The 20,991-nt window shown below is 38.2% G+C and overlaps 1 protein-coding gene across 2 annotated transcripts in view; it reads left to right on the top strand.

Moving 5' to 3' along the window:
• Positions 1–20,991, top strand: part of trrap (transformation/transcription domain-associated protein) — a 133,162-nt gene that overhangs the window by 75,573 nt on the left and 36,598 nt on the right. For both annotated transcript variants that reach the window (XM_051667374.1, XM_051667373.1), the window contains 10 exons: positions 908–1,027; positions 1,816–2,103; positions 3,981–4,118; positions 4,371–4,474; positions 4,821–4,956; positions 12,235–12,426; positions 14,987–15,182; positions 16,024–16,289; positions 17,359–17,459; positions 19,576–19,777. In XM_051667374.1, coding sequence (XP_051523334.1) covers positions 908–1,027; positions 1,816–2,103; positions 3,981–4,118; positions 4,371–4,474; positions 4,821–4,956; positions 12,235–12,426; positions 14,987–15,182; positions 16,024–16,289; positions 17,359–17,459; positions 19,576–19,777 — 1,743 coding nt within the window. The remainder of the gene's footprint in view (positions 1–907; positions 1,028–1,815; positions 2,104–3,980; positions 4,119–4,370; positions 4,475–4,820; positions 4,957–12,234; positions 12,427–14,986; positions 15,183–16,023; positions 16,290–17,358; positions 17,460–19,575; positions 19,778–20,991) is intronic.

The raw sequence follows: 20,991 nt of genomic DNA on the forward strand, positions 1-20,991 counted from the left end.
TGACTTTCTTCTGCTGAACGGAAACAAATATTTTTAGAAAACATCTCAGCTCTGTAGGTCCATACAATGCAAATGAATGGTGACCAGAACTCAGAAGCTAAAAAATTAACAAAGGCAGCATAAAAGTAACTCCAGTGGTTTAATCCATGTCTTCAGAAGCGATATGATAGGTGAGGGTGAGGAAAAAGATCAGTAGGTGGCTGAATTTGAAAGAGGAAGTGGAGATTTATATTAAAAAAGGTCTTAAATATTGATCTGTTCCTCACCCACACATATCATATTGCTTTAGAAGATATGGATTTAACCACTGGAGTCTTATGGATTACTTTTATGCTGCCTTTATCTCCTTTTTGGGCCTTCTGAGTTCTAGTCACCATTCACTTGCATTATGAGGACCAACAGAGCTGAGATCTTCTTCTAAAATCTTCATTAGTGTTCAGCAGAAGAAAGTAAGTCATACACATCTGGGATGGCATGAATGTGAGTAAATGATGTGAGAATTTTCATTTTTTGGGTAAATTAGCTTTTTAATAAAGTAAATTTCTGGCATGTATGAATGAATCTATGTAAATATTTTAAGAAGGGTGAACCATATAGGCTAATGCTAATAAATTAAAATATGGCAATATACAAAGTATTGCTGATATTAAATAAACATTTATTTTACACAATTACACAAAAGCAAAATTCATTTTGAGATATTTGAAAACAGAAAATGTGCATTATCCGTTGACCAGGCTGTTGGTAGTGTTTGCAACTCACAGAAGGTGCTAGCACTTCTGTTAATTGGGCAAGCAGGCACTTTTATCTGCTTATAATCTCAAATTGGCTAAACGTCACTGATTAATTGGAGATATATCACCTATCATTAAACAAGACTCCTGTGTGTGTTTGTCTTTTTAATTAGACTGGAGCTCTTTTGAATGCTCTGGTTCAGTTGTGCCACATTTCCACCCCACTGGCTGAGAAGACGTGGGTCCAGCTTTTCCCCCGCCTCTGGAAGATTCTGTCAGACCGTCAGCAGCATGTGAGTACTTCACTGTCCCAGTTCTCTTAAGAGCTGAGCTAACACTTGGCCTTTTTCATATGAACAGTTTCCATCTAAATGCAGAGTATGACTGCTGCTGATTTTAAACTGACCTTTTTTGCGATTAAAAGAGTAGACTGCCTGTTTTACTAATAATAATGCGTATCGCTGGAGAAAGGGCATGCAAAATATTGTTAATGGTGTCAGAGGTTATGAACCTGCTCATCTTGTAGCCCTTTGCATGAGTGTGGGGATAGGTGGGTGGGTTAAGCTGTCTTCTGCCCCTGCCACTGAGCTTAAACATGCAGCATTTGCTAATGAGCAGAAATTAAACCTTTTATGCAAATATCAGTTTAATGGACCAGATGTCTTAAGTACTAGACTTTTCATTAAAGAGATTTCATTTGGAATGACTAAGGCTTTAAACTATTACAACATTCATTCAAAATAGAAATCTTCACAACTTTGTTTTTTCAATAGGTATAAAAACTAGGACATATTTAATGCAATAGTTTTTCTCTGCAATGCTCTTCGGTTAGTGTGGGCCATTTTCTTTAGAGTTGGCATGCCTATTGAATATTTATAAATATATATATATATATATATATATATATATATATATATATCTATCATTGATGTTTGGTGTGTAAGGAATTATTGAAGATGTTTCCTGCATCAAAGGGTATTTGGGTTATCTCTACCCTTTTATTATTCTCAATCCTCATCATTATATACTGATCAAACACATGCTGATTTTTTTTTTTTTACTTTTCCTCTCCCATTTTCAGGCACTGTCGGGTGAGATGGGTCCGTTCCTGTGTAGTGGTAGTCATCAAGCTCAAAGGGATTGCCAGCCCAGTGCTCTAAACTGCTTTGTGGAGGCCATGTCTCAGTGCGTGCCGCCCATTCCCATCAGGCCCTGCGTACTGAAGTACTTGGGCAAGACCCACAATCTCTGGCTGCGCTCCACCCTGATGCTGGAGCAGCAAGCCTTCGAGAAGGGCCTTAGCTTGCACATCAAACCCAAACAGAGCACTGAGTTCTATGAGCAGGAAAGCATCACGCCTCCACAGCAGGTGCAGTAATGCCTAAGCTCTTCTTCAGTGTTTGTTGCCATTGATATTCTTGTAAAAGGAAGTTATGTGATTTGAAGGTTCCCCAGTGTCACACGGAATGATCTTGCCTGCTGAATTTTCAATAGCTTCTGTTTTGACCCATCAGCTACAGTTGAAGTCAGTTTACATACACTTAGGTTGAAGTCATTAAAACTAATTTTTTAACCACTCCACAGATTTAATATTAGCAAACTAGTTCTCTCAAGTCGTTTAGGACATCTACTTTTTGCATGACACGAGTAATTTTTACAACAATTTTTTACAGACAGATTGTTTCACTTTTAATTGACTGTATCACAATTCCAGTGGGTCAGAAGTTTACATACACTAAGTTAACTCTGCCTTTAAGCAGCTTGGAAAATTCCAGAAAATGATGTCAAGCCTTTAGACAAATAGCCAATTAGCTTCTAATAGGAGGTGTACTGAATTGGAGGTGTAGATGTATTTTAAGACCTACCTTCAAACTCAGTGCCTCTGCTTGACATCATGGAAAAATCAAAAGAAATCAGCCAAGACCTCAGAAAAAAATTTTGGACCTCCACAACTCTGGTTCATCCTTGGGAGCAATTTCCAAATGCCTGAAGGTACCACATTCATCTGTACATACAATAGTACGCAAGTATAAACCCCATGGGACCACAGCCATCATTCCGCTCAGGAAGGAGACGCATTCTGTCTCCTAGAGATGAACGTAGTTTGGTGCGAAAAGTGCAACTCAATCCCAGAACAACAGCAAAGGACATGTGAAGATGCTGGAGGAAACGGGTAGATAAGTATCTATATCCACAGTAAAACAAGTCCTATATTGACATAACCTGAAAGGCTGCTCAGCAAGGAAGAAGCCACTGCTCCAAAACCGCCATAAAAAAGCCAGACTACAGTTTGCAAGTGCACATGGGGATAAAGATCTTACTTTCTGGAGAAATGTCCTCTGGTCTAATGAAACAAAAATGTAACTGTTTGGTCATAATGACCATTGTTATGTTTGGAGGAAAAAGGGTGAGGCTTGCAAGCCGAAGAACACCATCCCAACCGTGAAGCATGGGGGTGGCAGCATCATGTTGTGGGGGTGCTTTGCTGCAGGAGGGACCTGTGCACTTCACAAAATAGATGGCGTCATGAGGAAGGAAAATTTTGTGGATATATTGAAGCATCATCTCAAGACATCAGCCAGGAAGTTAAAACTCGCTCACAAATATGTCTTCCAAATGGACAATGTCCCCAAGCATACCTCCAAAGTTGTGGCAAAATGGCTTAAGGACAACAAAGTCAAGGTATTGGAGTGTCCATCACAAAGCCCTGATTTTCTTGGCAGAACTGAAAATGCGTGTGCGAGCAAGGAGGCCTACGAACCTTGACTCAATTACACCAGTTCTGTCTGGAGGAATGGGCCAAAATTCCGGCAAATTATTGTGAGAAGCTTGTGGAAGGCTACCCAAAATGTTTGACCCAAGTTTTAAAGGCAATGCTCCCAAAATACTAACAAAGTGTAGAAACTTCTGACCCACTGGGAATGTGATGAAAGAATATAAAGCTGAAATAAATCATTCTCGCTGCTATTATTCTTAAATTTCACATACTTAAAATAAATTAGTGATCATAACTGACCTAAGACAGGGAATGTTTTCTACAATTAAATGTCAGGAATTGTGAAAAACTGAGTTTAAATGTATTTGGCTATAAGGTGTATGTAAACTTCTGACTTCAACTATAGTTTGGTTTGAAGTATCCCAGCATTCAAGCTGCTTATGCTAAGCAGTCATCTCATAGGGGCACTTCTGAATATGGATGTGTTTGTCCCCTATATTCTTTGTGAATGTGTTCTTGTATTCCCTCAGGAGATCCTCGACTCGCTGGCGGAGCTCTACTCCCTACTGCAGGAAGAGGACATGTGGGCGGGGCTGTGGCAAAAGAGATGCAAGTTCCCCGAGACGAGCACAGCCATCGCATACGAGCAGCATGGCTTTTTTGAACAGGTGAGAAACAAATGTCTTTCAGCCATACAGGTATTGCTCCTCTACATCAGGGGTCGGCAACCTATGGCACAAATGCCAGCAACGGCAAGAGAGGAGTACACTATTTTATTTACATAAATTCGGCACAGCCATTGACCAGGAAAATAAAAAATGGCACTTCATGTCAAAAAGGTTGCCGACCCCTGCTCTACATCATCTTATAACGGCATTTAAAGGTGCTGCCAACAATAATGGTTATTCCATTTTCACTAGGCTCAAGAAACCTACGAGAAGGCGATGGAGAAAGCTCGCAAAGAGCTCAATGCCTCTCCTGCTATCTTCCCAGAGTACCAGCTCTGGGAAGATCACTGGATCCGGTGAGTTAAAACAGTTTTTTAATAAAACCTGTCTGTCCCCATCCACAGCTTATATTCAACACTTGAGGCCACGTCTCACTAAGACAGTCTGAGTCTATATCGTCTCAAAGTCTAAATTGGACATACTGACTGTGATCAGAACTTTACAGTCTTGAAAAAAAACAACACATAAATATGGGAGTTAATTAATTTGATTTATGCTGCACCTGGATAAGGAAAGGGGTTGGGCATACGTTCCAAATTTAAATTTGACCAAATCCACATTCCATGAAATTCATTTACAGTCTGGACAATTGCTTCTATTAATTTCTTCCTTTATCTTTTTAAATGTTATGCTTTTTTCTAGCTGTTCTAAAGAACTAAACCAGTGGGAGATTCTGACCGAGTATGGGCAATCTAAAGGACATAGCAACCCATACCTGGTGCTGGAGTGTGCATGGAGATTGTCCAACTGGGCTGCCATGAAAGAGGCTCTAGTGCAGGTACAACAATCTAATCTGCACACACATGCTTGAAAAGTACTTGAGTAATTGCCCTTCATTGCTATACTTAAGCATTATTTTGGGGAATTTGTGCTTTACTCAAATACTAAATCATATTTTTATGATTTCTCCTTATAACTTAATTTAGACCAGAGTACATGTATTGCATGTTATCTTTAGTTAAATCTTTACTCTTATCAAAACATCTGATTATGCTTACAAGCCAATGACATGCACTCCCTCAAATTTTACATTTACTTAAAACAACCAGTGACATCCATTTTAAATGGCCACATCGTGATGTTCTCATCTTATCAGTTACCACAACACAGTCTTTGACCTAAAGTAATATGTTTTAATTGTAACCATAGTTGAAGATGGACAAGTGTGAAAAGTTGACAGACATAATTTAAAGTATAACAATTTCAGGTAACAGGAATAATGGTTTGTTTTACATCTGGTGTCCTAGAGACTAATTTAGTCAGGACATTGAGAACATTTTCATCAGACATGTTTTTTTTTTTTTAACTTCCTGAGACCTTAGCATGACTGCTGTGTGCATTTTCCATTTCCCTTTTTTATTTGTAATTAGTAGCACCCAGAGCATGTGAGTGGAGCAATGATAATTCCACCTGAGTGGAGAGCACCTTTTTGAAGATTCCGCTCACTCAACCCAGAATGCACTACGTGATATGCTTGTTTGGGAACCTGCGAAATAAGCAGTAAGCCTGAGGGAGTTCAAACATTGTTTTAGTGAAGTTGCAAACCTTATAGCCTACATAAATGCAAACTATAAATCAAAGTTAAGAACGAGGAAATCAAAAGGGAGTGTGCAGAGACCGTGAGGGTTAGCAAATATTCCTTTTGTAATGCGTCACATTGCCAGAAAAATCAAGGATGTGCTATGCAAACATGGTAGCGCAGCAAAAGGTGAGCTAGTAGAGTACACTACCATTCAATAATAAATGAATAGCTAAGTATATAATAAGGTATCTTGTTTTGTAATCATGTCAGTGCAGCTGCCAGCTAGATGCAGGCCCGGTTCTGCAGGGTTGCAAACATTAGAGCACCCTCAATTGAATATGTAAGCTTAAAAATACTGTATATTGGCAAAGCATATTTCATGAATCCCGGCGAACACACACAAAATCCCTGCATCAAAATAATAAACATGTATGATCTTGCAGATCAGTGTGTCCTAATTTGCAGGTGCAGCATTCAACTTTTATGCCTTCATTGTACAATTAAGCATTTGATTGGTAAAGATTTCTGCTCTTGCATAATTTCATAGCAGAATTATTTCACTTAATAGACCGCCCATTGCTTTCGATTTCTGCTCCGGGATAAAGTGGCACATAGCTGCTGGTCAGTTTCCCAAAGCCAAATCCACACCTTAACAATAAGTGAAATGTAAAAAATTGATTCTAGATTATTGGTTGCGGATAACATCTCCCGACATTGCTAGCTTCATTCATGCGCAGAGATGATTGTACATTTAAAAAGTAAAAGTTTTCTTAAACAAAGGTAGTGGGATTCATGAATTAAATAATTTGTATTTGTTTTGGATCATTAAACATGATTTCATCTAATATATACAGTATTGGACAAAATCTCACTTTATGCAGGATGAATATTTTTTTATTTGTTAAATCCATGGTTAAACCTTGCTGTACATATAAAGAGCACATGCACAACACATAATCTTTTTATAATGTCCAGATTCACTTTATGCTGCTTTAAAAATATTGAGGAAAAACAAAGGGGGCACATGGTATCTACTAATATAATAATTATTATATAATTAACAGTCCTTTAGATTGCATACAATTCATACATTTAAAATTGTAGGGAATATTAATCAAGCAACAACACTGAAAAAGAGAAAAAATTCACTGCTCTTTTCTGGATAACTTAATATGCCCTTTTCAGCTGAACACAAAGAAATTGCTCATTTTAATTAACAGACCCAAAGTCTGATGGCATTAAATCAGTAACCTATTAATGTATCAAATCTACAGTAGCCTAATAATCATTCTGTGGGGACAACTGAAAAACAATTATGCATTTCACTTACTTGTAAGTGACATAAATGACTCGAACAAGTTGAAAAGATTGTGGTTTTCTGGGTCGGTTGTGTTACTCAGATCCTGTTTATACTGAAAAGCAGGAATTTGCACCTATGTGAGTTTCCATGCCACCGCACATATGTTTTATCACTTGTAGAGGCATGTTTGATGACTTGTTTAAAGTAAATAAAGGTAATTTAAAACTGAAAAAAAAATGTTAAGGCATTATTTGAAGATGTTCAATTACATGCTAACAGAGAAATATTTGACTGATTACAAATGATAATGAAGATCTGGTTGGCCTGATTATCTAACAGCCATTGTAAACGTTACAAAATAAACAGCGAGATTTTATATACTATAACACAAAAATACAGTCACATAATTTCAGATGTGTACATTACTAAGCATTTGATAATTTAAGAAATGTCGGACTATAGTCTATATTTCACCCAAAGGGGCACCTCAGCCCATGTGGGCAAAGGGGCAGTTGCTAGGGCCACTGAACTTAAAGGAAATAAAATTATGCGTTGCATATAGCGAAGCCAAAATACTGCGTCCATGAATGTGTACGCGAGTTCGCACAAGGTTAAGTTTGTTACATTTAATGAGAAAATCGCTCAATTTCAAATGCTGAGAAAAATTAGAATTTAACATTTTTAACACATTAGGACAATTAAATGTGGAAACTTGTATACTTTCCCTCAAGTATGTTTTTGGCTAGACACTTGAATGTTTGGCTAGATTTTGAATCCGTGCCCATACTATCACTTGAGTATAATTTCTATTTACTTTTAACTCTTAAAGGAGTAGTTCACCCAAAAATGAAAATTTGCTGATAATTTACTCACCCTCAGGCCATCCAAGATGTGTATGACCTTCTTTCTTCATCAGAACAGGATTTAAGATTTTTAGGAAAGTATCTCAGGTTTTTAGCTTCATCTAATGCAAGTGAATGGACACACATTTTTGACGGTCCAAAAAGCATATTTAGGCAGCATCAAAGTAATCCACACGACTCCAGTTGATCAAGGAATGTCTTCTAAAGTTAATCGATACGTTTGTGTGAGAAACAAAGCGCTAATTAAAACATTTCCCGCCAGCTCTCTGTAGCTGTTTGAATTTACCTAACACTCACGTGAAGTACGTTCCTCTGTGGTAAACAGCGTGGAACTTCTGAATTCTCGCATGAATGCGCCAACGTGATGATGACACGTGACAGCGACTGGAAGCATTGAGTGTTTACAGGAAGTGATTTTTTTTTTTTTAAAGTTAATAACGTTTTAATTAGTGATTAGTTTTTCACACAAACATATCGATTCACTTCAGAAGACATTCCTTGATTGGCTGGAGTCATGTTGATTACTTTGATGCTGACTAAGTGTGCTTTTTGGAACATCAAATATTGATGTCCATTCACTTGCATTGGATGAAGCTATTAACCTGGGATACTTTCCGTTCTGATGAAGAAAGAAGGTCATATACATCTTTGATGGCCTGAGCGTGAGTAAATTATCAGGTGTGGAGTAAATTAGGAGTGGTGGTGTCTCAGTGGGCTAAAGCACATAACTGGTAATCAGAAGGTTGCTGGTTCGATCCCCACAGCCACCACTTGAGCAAGGCACTTAACTCCAGGTTGCTCCAGGGGGATTGTCCCTGCAATAAGTGCACTGTAATTCGCTTTGGATAAAAGCGTCTGCCAAATGCATAAATGTAAAATGTAAATTATAAGCAAATTTTCATTTTTGGGTGAACTATTCCTTTAAGGCTTGTTCACACCTAATCCATGACTATTTTGCAAGAAAAAACTCTGACAGAAGGTCCATTCACACAGAGTCCGTACAAAAATGGAACTAAAAACTATTTCACCCCAGTACAGTAGGTGGTGCTGTTGTTAGACCAGTCTCCTGTCCGCACCCTTCAGCTGTTTGAGATTAATATACTGAACGCTGTTAAAGCATTTATTTACCTACTTTGGCATAACTGTTTTATTATGTTCTTTCCATGGTGTTGATGCATTTTGAGGAGTATATAATCTGTGTTGTTTATGCGAGTGGGATGAGTAAAGAGAGCTGTTGCATACAAGTAGGTCTAAATTCCAGACTCCCAAACTCAACTTCTCTTTTTATAATGCCTGTATTATTGCCTGGATAATATAACAGTGGTATAGTGATATAAATACACATGGAATAATGTATATTGAGAAGAACAGGTATAGTGTAAAATTTGATGCATATATTAAAAATAATATAAAAGAAAACACTGGCTCACGGTCTTTTCTTTATTTAAATTATTGCAATTCTTTGTTATATTGTCCTTTCAACAAAAACAGCAGTGTGGTTCTGCAATTTGTTTGTCTAAAACATTGCATGTAACCAGTCTTTTTATGGGATATTTTATTATGAGCTTAGTGAAAACGAATTGCCGAACCTCACTGCCATTTTTAATACCATAAAAGGCACAATTATATACATATTAAACAATGTACATTTAAGACAAAAAACCATAAGCAAACTTTCAAAAACAGACCGGGTTTATGTTTGCAGTGCAAAGGGTTAATTGTTCATGAACTGCAACTATTTTTAAGTATATCATTTTCAGGGTGTGTATCAGCTGCACGTCAATGCCGGTGTTTGCCAGTAGATTAGCGCCACCAACACACTGGATTGAGCAGCTGCAATGACTCTGTAAAAATGGCAAAAAGCTCTTTTCTCAGTGGTCAGTAAGTTTTCATTGCAGTCCGAAGAGAAAAAAATCAGGCCACTCTCCTTCATAAAAACCTTTGTATTGTCGGCGGACGATTTGTCGGACCTGCTGTGAATAGTGCCATCGGAATCCATTGTTACCGTTCAAAAGCTCATTTGGAACGAACAATTGCACCGAAATACGGGTTTGGTGTGAACAGGCCTTAAGTGCATACACACTTCTCCTTGCTTTAATATCCAGGTCTAGTCACATAACCACGAACCACAGTTAGACTTTTGTATTACACCTTGGTTTATTATTAGTCTCACTATATTGCAGAATGTGAAAGCACACCACTTTTATTATTTAGAAAGTCACACTAACTGTGCTTGCAGAATTGTTTATGACTGTTCAAAATTGTAGCCTTGCCATTGGTTTTTAATTCATGGGTGTCACTTCTAAAACAAAGTAGAAAAAGTGTGTGATAGGGCTGGACACATTATAAATACTCTTGGCTCTTGTTCAAGGAGACTTGGAATGAATCTATTCAGGTTTCTGTCCTAAGGTGACACCTAATTAAATTGTCCAGCCCAGCAGCCCTCATCCTCCCCTTCCCTCTCCATTCGCTTTGCATCTAATATTTACGGATACGTGCTTGAATAATTGCTCAAACATCTGCTGGGAAGTGATTTGTTTTCTCCGTTCCAGGGCAGGCTGCTTGGCAGCAGCAGTTGCTCTCAGGAAGTTTAAATGTCCCCTCTTTCAATTAAAGGTGGGTGGATAAGACCAGCCACATCGCAGGGTTATTCATCACATGTCTGCAATGATAAGAGCGCACTGACCAGAGAGTGTAAATCCCTCCGTGTTGTCATATTGCACAATGCCAGAAAACTCTATAGATGGTTATTTCAGCCTGGTTATTTGGCTATGGTTATTCAGTTGCGATCTGGGTCTTCTTTAGCGTTGCGTTATACAACAGTTCTGGTCCTCTAATGTGATTTGACAAGCGGTGTTCCAAGAGTGCTAATATTTTGTATAACAACACTGGGATGTTTCACTGTTTGTATCACTCCACTTGTCTATGTTTGTAAAATTCCAGCTGTGTTAATCTCATCAACGAAATCACTGACAAAAGCGTTTTTTTTGTCAACGATAACTAAAACAAGATCAAAAAGATGCATCATGATGATAATTAAACGATTTTATTAAAGCATAGTGTTGATTAAATATCGAAAAAAATTATACTGCAAGATATTGACAGTGTAATATAAATGGAAGATGAAACATCTTGAGATTAGTGTTTATAGAAAAAGATAAGATATGGATTCATCTTATCCAATATTCTAGTATGTTAGGGATTTTGCTGCTTGAGATGAACGTGCTGAACACCGGCAAAATGAACGGCTTTAAAATGGGTTAATTACCTCACTCAAACAGATGCTATTTATACATGAGATGAATCACTAAATACATCATTCAATACCACAGCATACATAATATTACAACTTACATTTGCACAGACAATGAAGCAAATGAACAGGTGAACATGAACTAAGTTATGCGCTAGTCATAATATGCCTTGCGTTGCGTAACTCGTGAATGCGCTGTTTTCGTAAAAACACTACACGCAATGTAATATCCTAAGCTGACTAAACACAGAAAATGAATAGCAGTCTCTAAAGCAGGAAGAATTCAGAATACAGTAGACTTATTTCTTAAAAGTAGCTAATAATTTAGTATATTCATTATATGCTATTATTTCAGGATCTCTTTACAACAAAGACAGTTGCACAGTATTTTGTATGCAGCCTGTCTTTTATGTCTTTGATACATGTTTAAATTAAGAAAATGTTTGCGTTTTTTTCTAAATGTTTGAATATTTGATTAGAGTTTGGTCTGTTATACGTTTTTGTCATTTTGCACATTATCAACAACTAAAAGGTATTATTTTTGGTGACTAAAATTACATGCCATTTTAGTCAGAGTACTGACTAAAATGAATGAATATGCCATGAAGAAATACTGACAAATTTAAAAGGACATTTTCGACTGAAGCAAAAAAACTATAAAAATAAATAAATAAATAAATAAAATTAACAATGAGTTCCAGACAGCAGTTGGCATCATTTGAAACCTTTGAAAAATACAGAAAATAGCTGACCATATTGTGCCTAAAATGCAAATCAAACCTCTTGTTTGTAGAACGGTTGTATTAGAGCAATATCGATTTATTATTATGACTTTCCTCTGTGGAACACAAAAAGAGATTTTTAGACTGATAGGCACAGTCATCATTCACTTTCATTGTACTGAAAAAGGTGCAATGAAAGTGAATAGTGACTGAGACTGACATACTACTTAACATCTCCTTTTGTGTTCCATGGAAGAAAGTCACTCATAAGGGTTTGGAACAACATAAGGGTGAGTGAATGATGACATAATTTTCAGTTTTGGGTGAACTATCCCTTTAAATGTGCAACACCCCCAATGAAAGTGTGCTAAAAGACTGTGGTTTTATGTGTGTCAGGTGGAGCTGAGTTGTCCTAAGGAAATGGCCTGGAAGGTGAACATGCATCGTGGCTACCTGGCCATCTGTCACCCTGAGGAACAACAGCTCAACTTTATCGAACGGCTGGTGGAGATGGCTAGCAGTCTGGCCATCAGAGAGTGGAAGAGACTGCCACACATAGTTTCTCATGTACACACACCACTGCTGCAGGTGAGGAACATCACACGCACGAGCTGACAAACACCCTTTTACCAGACATTTTTCTGCCATTTATTTAATATTCTCTATGCTGTTTTAACTTTTTTGAGCAGTCCAACTCAGAGCACCACTAGCGATCTAAACTGATTGTCAATTTCAAATAATGATGTCTAAAAAGCAGAATATATGGTCAGATATCACCACTGACAAGCAAGTGACTCAGGCAGTCTCATTTCATATGAGAGCGTGTGTCTTTGTGCAAACCCATAGTAGCAGAGAGAATGGTAAAAGCAGACACTTTTCTTATAATTTCCTTTCTCGTGCTCGTTTTTGCATAATATGTCCTCAATCACTACTACTTTTGTCAGACTTGACCCCTTCTTTCTCTTTCCCTCCCTCCCTTCTTTTTTGGCCCTTTGGCCCTTTCTAAAATGTCTGAGATAGTGTTGACTGCACCATTGTGGTGCTCAATAGGCAGCTTGTATTAATATTCAGCAGAAAGAACAGCCTCCTGACTGCCTCATGTATAATCAGGCAGCGCACACAATGGGACGGAGCCGAGGTGATGTGTGCCTGTAGATTAGGGTAATGTGTGAGTGCTGGCCGTGCACCGTGTCCTCCAGGGACTGTTAGAGATGAGGAGCGCTCTTCTTGAGCTCAGCTGTGGTGTGATGGTCAAATATGACAGCCAGATTGAGGAAATTAAACATTGATGTTGGAGATGGTGATTTTGTCACACTTGCTGTTATTGGTAATGGTTGATTGCTCTGTGATCCACATAATTGAAGGGTTGTATTCAGTGGGATTTTTGTTGCTTGATATTAATAGTAAATAGTAAAATGCCACATTACATCTGTATGTCATAAACATGTCGTTCAACAATTTAGTTCTCACTGGACTGTTATGTCAACACTGACACCAGTATACACTTCTCCTTTTTCCTATTGGACCAGTTTTCACTGAATAACTAGATTTGAATTCCCTGAAAGAAATACCTGTGCTTGCAGGGCAGCCAAAGAATAGTGTTAAAATTGTAGGAAAGTTTAGGGTTGTTGTGATGTTCGTCCAGCATGTGTTTACATAGGAAAGCAGTTGAAAAACTGAGCAGACACTCATCCATTCACACGTCTGTGAGGGAGGGCACGTGCGTGTGTGCGAAAAAGGTTCAGTAGGCCTATTTATTTTTTCATTAATTACAAACCCTAACCCAAAGTCATACTTGAAAAACTGACCCGAACCTGGTCCGAATCCTTGCAGGTTCTCAGGTCCCGTCAGGCCCGGCTTGGGTTGCAGACCTCTAGTGTGACAGTGACCATTCCTTAAGACTGAAATTACTTACAAAGTTTGAATGGAGTCTATTTGTTAAGCGGTTCGGGCTGAATTAATTGCATATGTTTAATGCTTAAGGTTAGGGGTTTAGAACAAACCTAAGACCAGAAACCAGAATGTTTGAGGAATATCAATACAGCACTGTAAAAACTATTTGACTTCATTGATAATTGAATATACTTGAATCTGTTTACACCTGAAACCAAACCCAAAAACCAAGTCCAATAAAAGCGATTGAAATGGACGGGAGAGGCAGACAGGAGGGGTGAGACAGAGAGAGTGAGAATGGCACCAAGTTAAAAATGGCTCGTAATTACTTCCCCCATCAGATAGTGTTTGATTAAATACCTGCAAGAAAATTACATTTACATGATGAAAGGGCACTCAGAATGAAGGTTATAATGTGCCATCAGCTGATATTAACAGATAATTGTGAAAAATATTGTATTGCCTAATTTATTTTGTTTTGGGGGATTTAATTCGGCAAGTCCATAGACTGAGTTGGGAACATTTATCTTGTAAACCAGGTATTACTGTTGAATAAATTGTTTTTTGATATGTGTATGTGTGTTTGCAGACTGGCATAATTCATTATCATGGCTCGAGCCAGCTACTCATTGTATGTATAGTAAGCCGTCATGCTGTAAACCTTGTAAGTGCCAAACTCCCTCACTCGCATCTTTCTCTTCCAATTCACAGAGGAGATTAAAGATCCATGTAGCTTTTCAGTAAGCGTGCATGGCTGCCAGTAGTTGTGTATTTACAGCCTGATATGTTAAGGTCATGCATCAGTAGTTTGTAAGGAATGGATAGCATTTTTGGGTCATCACAGTCCGTATTCTGTGCTGGTGTGGTCTAAGTGTCATTTAAGAGTGTGATTAGACATTAGGGGAATAGATGCCTCAGTCAAGTGCTCCCTCTCCCTGCCTATTCTCTGGATAAATGGCTTTAAAATACTTTGATCCATCTATTTGACCAGCCACCTTGAGACTTTGTTTCTCTATTTATATCTCAATAGGAATCATAAGTCTGTAATACAGTTGCTGTAATGGATTTCAGAGTGCTCTCTGTGTGTGGTATTTGGATCTTTGGATGAGTGTATACCTCAGAATTAAACGTCTCTTCGGAGATGCTTTAAGAGTTCCTTTGAAGAGGACTTGAGGATGTTGCATCTCCCCATGAGATGTTTTTGGTAACCACATTGAAATGCTCATAAGTTTACTCCTGGATTATTCTCACTCAGTCAGCCCAGCAGATCATTGAGCTGCAGGAAGCTGCACAGATTAATGCAGGCCTCCAGCCAGCCAACCTGGGCCGCAACACCAGCCTCCACGATATGAAGACCGTAGTGAAGACCTGGCGAAACAGGCTACCGATTGTCTCTGACGACCTCTCCCATTGGAGCTGCATCTTTATGTGGCGGCAGCACCACTACCAAGGTATGCTGGCATATGGTGTCAAAATACTTCACATACAGTGGCCCCAAAAAGTATATGGACACTTAAAGGTGCTATATGTAAGATTCTCAACAAGCGTTTGAAATGGGTACTTCAGTCCAAATTCAAAATATTGGAGTGTTGTCTGCCCCGCCCCAGACTCGAAGCTCATGCGGGTTGCCAGAATGTTGACACGCAAATTAGCCCAACTCAGCATCCGTTTTTAAAGGATTTCTGGGCTTTAAACTGTCTCCATCTTCCAAAGGCATCTCCAGTATTTATTCTTGTTTTACTATGCCTCTGGTCATGGTGGTTTTTAGACGGATGGCGAGGCTTTTTAGGTCGGGTGGAATCTGTTATCTTTGATCCAGTTTGTTTGCTGGCTTCCATGGCTGCAGCTTGCAAACTTGTTCAAATCTGGCAACCCGACGGTGTTGAAATACTGTTTGATGAGTGAGCAGGATCACACACGCCAAAACATAAACAGAAATTCCGGCTGGAATGGAAACTTCAAAGTAGAATATATTGGCTGTAGCATTGTTAACGGAGAAGCCAGTATTTCAACTTAGCATGTTTCCTAATTCTCTAATGACATATGGTCATTTTATGATTTAGTACAGTAAAAATATTACATATAGCACCTTTAAGTCACATACTTTTGGGGGCCACTATATGCATTCACAGTGATCACTTTTAAAGAGTAAATGGCCAGCAGTGAATTTGCCCTGACATTAACTTCCATTATGTACGTTATGACCCAGCAATGACTGCTATGTCAGTGACATTCTAAAGACTAATCACTTTTGCCCCAATTAAAATTGTTTCCATCTTCCTCTTTTTGCAGCCATTGTGACCGCTTATGAAACCAACACACAGCATGACCCAAACACTAACAATGCAATGCTTGGAGTGCACGCCTCCGCATCAGCCATTATTCAGTATGGGAAGATCGCCCGGAAGCAAGGTCTAGTCAATGTCGCCTTGGACATTCTGAGTCGAATCCACACCATCCCCACCGTGCCTATTGTAGACTGTTTCCAGAAGATCCGGCAGCAGGTTAAATGCTACCTGCAGTTGGCTGGAGTCATGGGCAAGAACGAGTGCATGCAGGTGAGTGGACTGTGAATCTTCCAACACCAATATGTGGTCAATAATCTGAATTAAAAAAAAAAAAGACTACATTTTATTTGTATAACACCTCCCATAGTGTAATTGCAGCTCAGTGCAGTTCACATAAAAACAAAAAAGATATCAATAAAAGTGTCAAATTAATGTAAAAGAAAATGGATATTTGGAAGAATAGAAATAGTAAAAAATACACTTGACATGTATATTCTCACATAAAAGCATATGCTGTGTTAATCAAATTCTAATTTTGAATAAATATTAATCAAACACCTTAGCAATAAATGAGTGCAATACTTTTTTAATACAATACTTTTTAAAATAAATATTAAAAAAAAATATTATATTAAAGTTTTAAAAGATATTCATACAAATAAATTGTCTACACACATTTTTCTTGAAATATTGAATTATACTTTTTGAGATTTAAAAGAAATATATAATTTCTCTATCATATTATTGGTGATGTCAAAAAGTTTTTACTTCACTTCATTGCCATCTACTCTGCTATCTGCTATGGATTCACCTATTCATTTTGCTGTTAGCCGGACTCTCTTAATCCAAATAACGCTGCTCTCATTACGTTGAGAATGGCTGCAGTGCTGTCAGAGTAAGGAATGCATTCCAAACAGTGTAAGGAATGGGCTGCTGGGTGCATCATTCGTTTAAGCCTGATTAATGGAGCTGCCTCAACTGAGCTCAAGTCATTAAAGTACCATTGGATTTAATAAGTCTCTCTCTCGCTCTCTCTCTCTCTCTCTCTCTCTCTCCCAGCTATCACTTTGACCTGCTCTGTTCCCTTTATCATTTCTCTGCCACACTCTTAAACTACTGAGATGTCTACAGCTGATGTACTCTGTTGTCAGTGGTGTTGAATTTTGATGATTAAGAATTCTACAGAAGGAAACTACAAGTTCGCACAGTCTGAAAAATCAAACTGTTCTTTTTTTTTTTTTTTTCTTTTTTTTTTTTTAGGATGTAAAATGATTCTACGTGAGAATATGAAAAATTCATATTGATGAAATAATCTACTATTTTGTTGCTCTATTATCAGGGTCTGGAGGTGATTGAGTCCACCAACCTGAAGTACTTCACTAAGGAGATGACCGCCGAGTTCTACGCTCTCAAGGGCATGTTCTTAGCCCAGATCAATAAGTAAGAGTTGATCCCTGGCTTTGTTCATCTTCTCTCCCTTTCTGCCTGTCACTTAACTGAGCCTTCTCTTTATTTCCCTCATTCGTTCTTTCTTTGTCATTAATTGACTCCACTCTCGTTATCTTTTGTGTATGAGTCTTTTTTGAACTGACATTAAAGAATCAGACAGAGAAAGCGAGATTATTAAGAACTCACTTTTTCAAATGGGCATTATCGACAAAGAGTCATTATGGAAGAAGATAAACATCTGTGTGTGCGTGCAAGTGTTTGTTTCACTAATCATCACTCGTAAAACCTAAGGCCAATAATGAGGTCAAAACAGTCGTTAACAGTCAATATGAGAGTATGATGAGTAATTAACCTTATATAGAGTGTCTTCAGCAGAGGATAATGGCATTGAAAACATGATGAGTGATTACCCTATGTCATATTTCTATTGACTGGCATTTTCATGAGTCAGTTAGCATTTCCTGTTGAAAATCTTCCATTTTAATTGGTTTACACCTTAGAATACAGTAGATTAATGTGTATTGTTATCAGGTCAGGTGTTTTAACAGCCAACAAGACATTAAACAAACAGAAAAACTGATGATGATAAGCTGCTTTGTGGTCCTTCAGACTCTCTCTCAGTACTCTGTAATCTAGAGAGACTGATAATCAGTTGGAATTATATTTTTAACCAGTATTCGCACATTATACTTAATCAGGCATAAGTTCTGTTATATGGGGTCTACCGATACATGGTACCATTTGTTGGGTCTTTAAAGAATATAACCCAACAATGCCATTGCAACACTCTACGTTCAACAGGAAAAGTAACGTAAGTTTGCATTAACTTTGTATGCAACATCCAATCATTCTGAAGTGAGAAATGCATAGCATTTTAATAGTAATAGTTAGACAGCACAAAACACAGTTTTGACCATCATTATAATGTTATAAAATATTCATAATTTTTATTGTTTCTATTGTTATAGTCTAATAATTTGGTTATCAAAAAGCAAAATTAAACTGAAAAATAAAAAATTGGCTTAGCATATCGGTTGTCAGACACTTAAAATTAAAGAAGCTGTATGGGTTGTGAAAAGCTAATGCTCTACTAAAAATATACTTCTCTATAAACCCATCTCTTGCTCTCTTTCTCATCATGGGTGAATTTATGGTGACCCCTGAGTTTGCCGCTGGATTGGAATAACTTATGAAATACACACGCTGAGTAATTAACTTAATAGCAATTTGTGAAATCTTTGCGATCAGCAGAATTTTTTCCCCAGCCTCAGCAGGGCCTAATGCAATCATTACATTTTTATCCTTTGTGAATATTAATGTAGGGATTTGATAAAGCAGCACGAGCGCTTTCGGACGAAGATGTTTGACACTTGACTGGGCGTGGGGACTTGTATGCTCTCCAGGCCCGATTTTCAGTAAAGGCCATGAGCAGAAAACATATTATACATGTCCACGACTGACAGAAGTCTTCAGTGGATTTGGGCTCCCCAGACTTCCATTGCAATCAAGTGTTATTCTGTTGCTTGCCAAATACTCATTAAAATGTCCCATTATACGTGATTGGTTTAGTAGGTGTGTCATGTGGGGTAACATTTAGAGATGGTGATGGTGAGGAAAGAGGCTTTAAGCACAGATGATGAGTCTCATCCACTGCTTTCAGTCAGTTATAAAACCCTTTATGAGCCTCTCTCAAGTTCTATTCTTAAATTGCTTCTGTTAAGGGCCCTAGAAAAGATACTCTCAGGGGACAAATTTCTCAAAGCTCTAAAGCATCTGATGAAACAAAATATTGGACTTGGTCAGCTAATTTCAGTTAGGTGCTGGCCGACTGTCTAGATTTTGGAAGTAAAAGAGTTCACCATTGCGTCAGATCCTCCTCCTAAATGCTCCTTGTCATCTTTTTTGGAAATACCTGTAAAAACTTGATATATAATTATCACCCATTTTACATGGTTCATTTTAATCTGTAAGCCAGTTGCAGAAATTTTTGCTGACTCAAGTTTAATCCTGCACATTGAAAGATACCTGAGATATCAAGAATTTTAAAGTTAAATCTGACAAATTTCTGCTTCACCTGCTCATTTTTCTTCCTTATCTCGCCCTCTAGGTCAGAAGAGGCAAATAAGGCTTTCTCTGCTGCAGTGCAGATGCACGATGTTCTGGTGAAAGCATGGGCAATGTGGGGAGACTACTTGGAAAACATCTTTGTCAAAGATCGTCAGCCACACCTTGGCGTATCTGCCATTACCTGTTACCTTCACGCCTGCCGTCATCAGAATGAGAGCAAGTCCCGCAAATACCTGGCCAAGGTAAGATCTCATCTCTGTCCTGGAGACTTCTGTCAGGTCAAGAGAGACTTCACAAGGTTCTCACACGTCCTGGAAAACATGTAATTTTGCAATGCAGTTTTCCAGTCATGGAAAAGTCATTTTGAAAAATACCTAAATGTCCTGGAAAATAATTATTTGTCCTGGAAAATATTTCAGTAGATTAAAATGGTTTGACTGTGTTGCTAACAATGTTACATGTACAAAAACATGGTAACAATTGGGACTCGGAATAGAAGTCAAATACACAAGTTCATATCGTTTTGTCTCTGCCTGTGGCTGCGCATTGCAAAACAACATCAGTGGTTAAGGGCTCTTATGACCTCGTGACTGATTACAGCAGCAGCCTATCATGTGCTTGGCATTTGCGGTCTAACTGTCGCAAATCACGTGCTTGGCTACAGCAGCGCATGCACAGTGAGAAGCGGAACTCGTGAAACTTCTCATTCATAAACAAACAGTGACCTCGTACATGTACCGACCGACTGAATGAGAGGGGCATGTTGTTTGTTTACTTCAGCATCGGCATGTGAGTCTACCTTGTTCATCACAGAGAGAAAAGGGCGGAGGAGCTATTAATGTTTAAAAGTAACTGATGTTTATACATGTTGAGGGGCTTTCATTTATGCGCTGCCGAATACATTGAAGTCTATGAAGTGATGCGTGAGCGCAACCTCGGCTCCAACTTCACACAAGTGTTTTTCACACATTTTTGCCTCACAAATGATGTCTTTGAGTGTACAAAGCTACAGTAAATATTTTAAAACTGTCCAAATTTATGAAGAGATATTGAATGTCTCAATTTATTTTATTACCTTATCTGAGTATACAGAGATCCCAGTTATTGAACTACAGTAATTACATTCACCAAAAAAAAAAAAAAAGACCTAAACAAACGAGTCCTCTTTTTACTTTCTACAATCAAAGCCATTGACATTTGTTTCTCTTCCAAATAAATGTTTTCAATATTTTTTGCACACCTCCCGGTTTCTTGCATGGCAAGCTCGTAAATTCGCCCCTCCGTGACGCTTACTACAACGCTTGACGTGGAGGGCAAAGCGCTGCTTGATGCTGGCGTTGAACGGAGCATTGAAACCTCGACTCAACTCATGTGAAATACGCTTTACAATGATGAAAGGACATTGTTGAAACTCAAAATTACTTTTAGGCTATTGTTGTCTTTTCTGATAAAAGTC

Source organism: Myxocyprinus asiaticus, chromosome 32 (genome assembly GCF_019703515.2).
Source record: "Myxocyprinus asiaticus isolate MX2 ecotype Aquarium Trade chromosome 32, UBuf_Myxa_2, whole genome shotgun sequence".
Lineage (NCBI taxonomy): Eukaryota > Metazoa > Chordata > Actinopteri > Cypriniformes > Catostomidae > Myxocyprinus > Myxocyprinus asiaticus.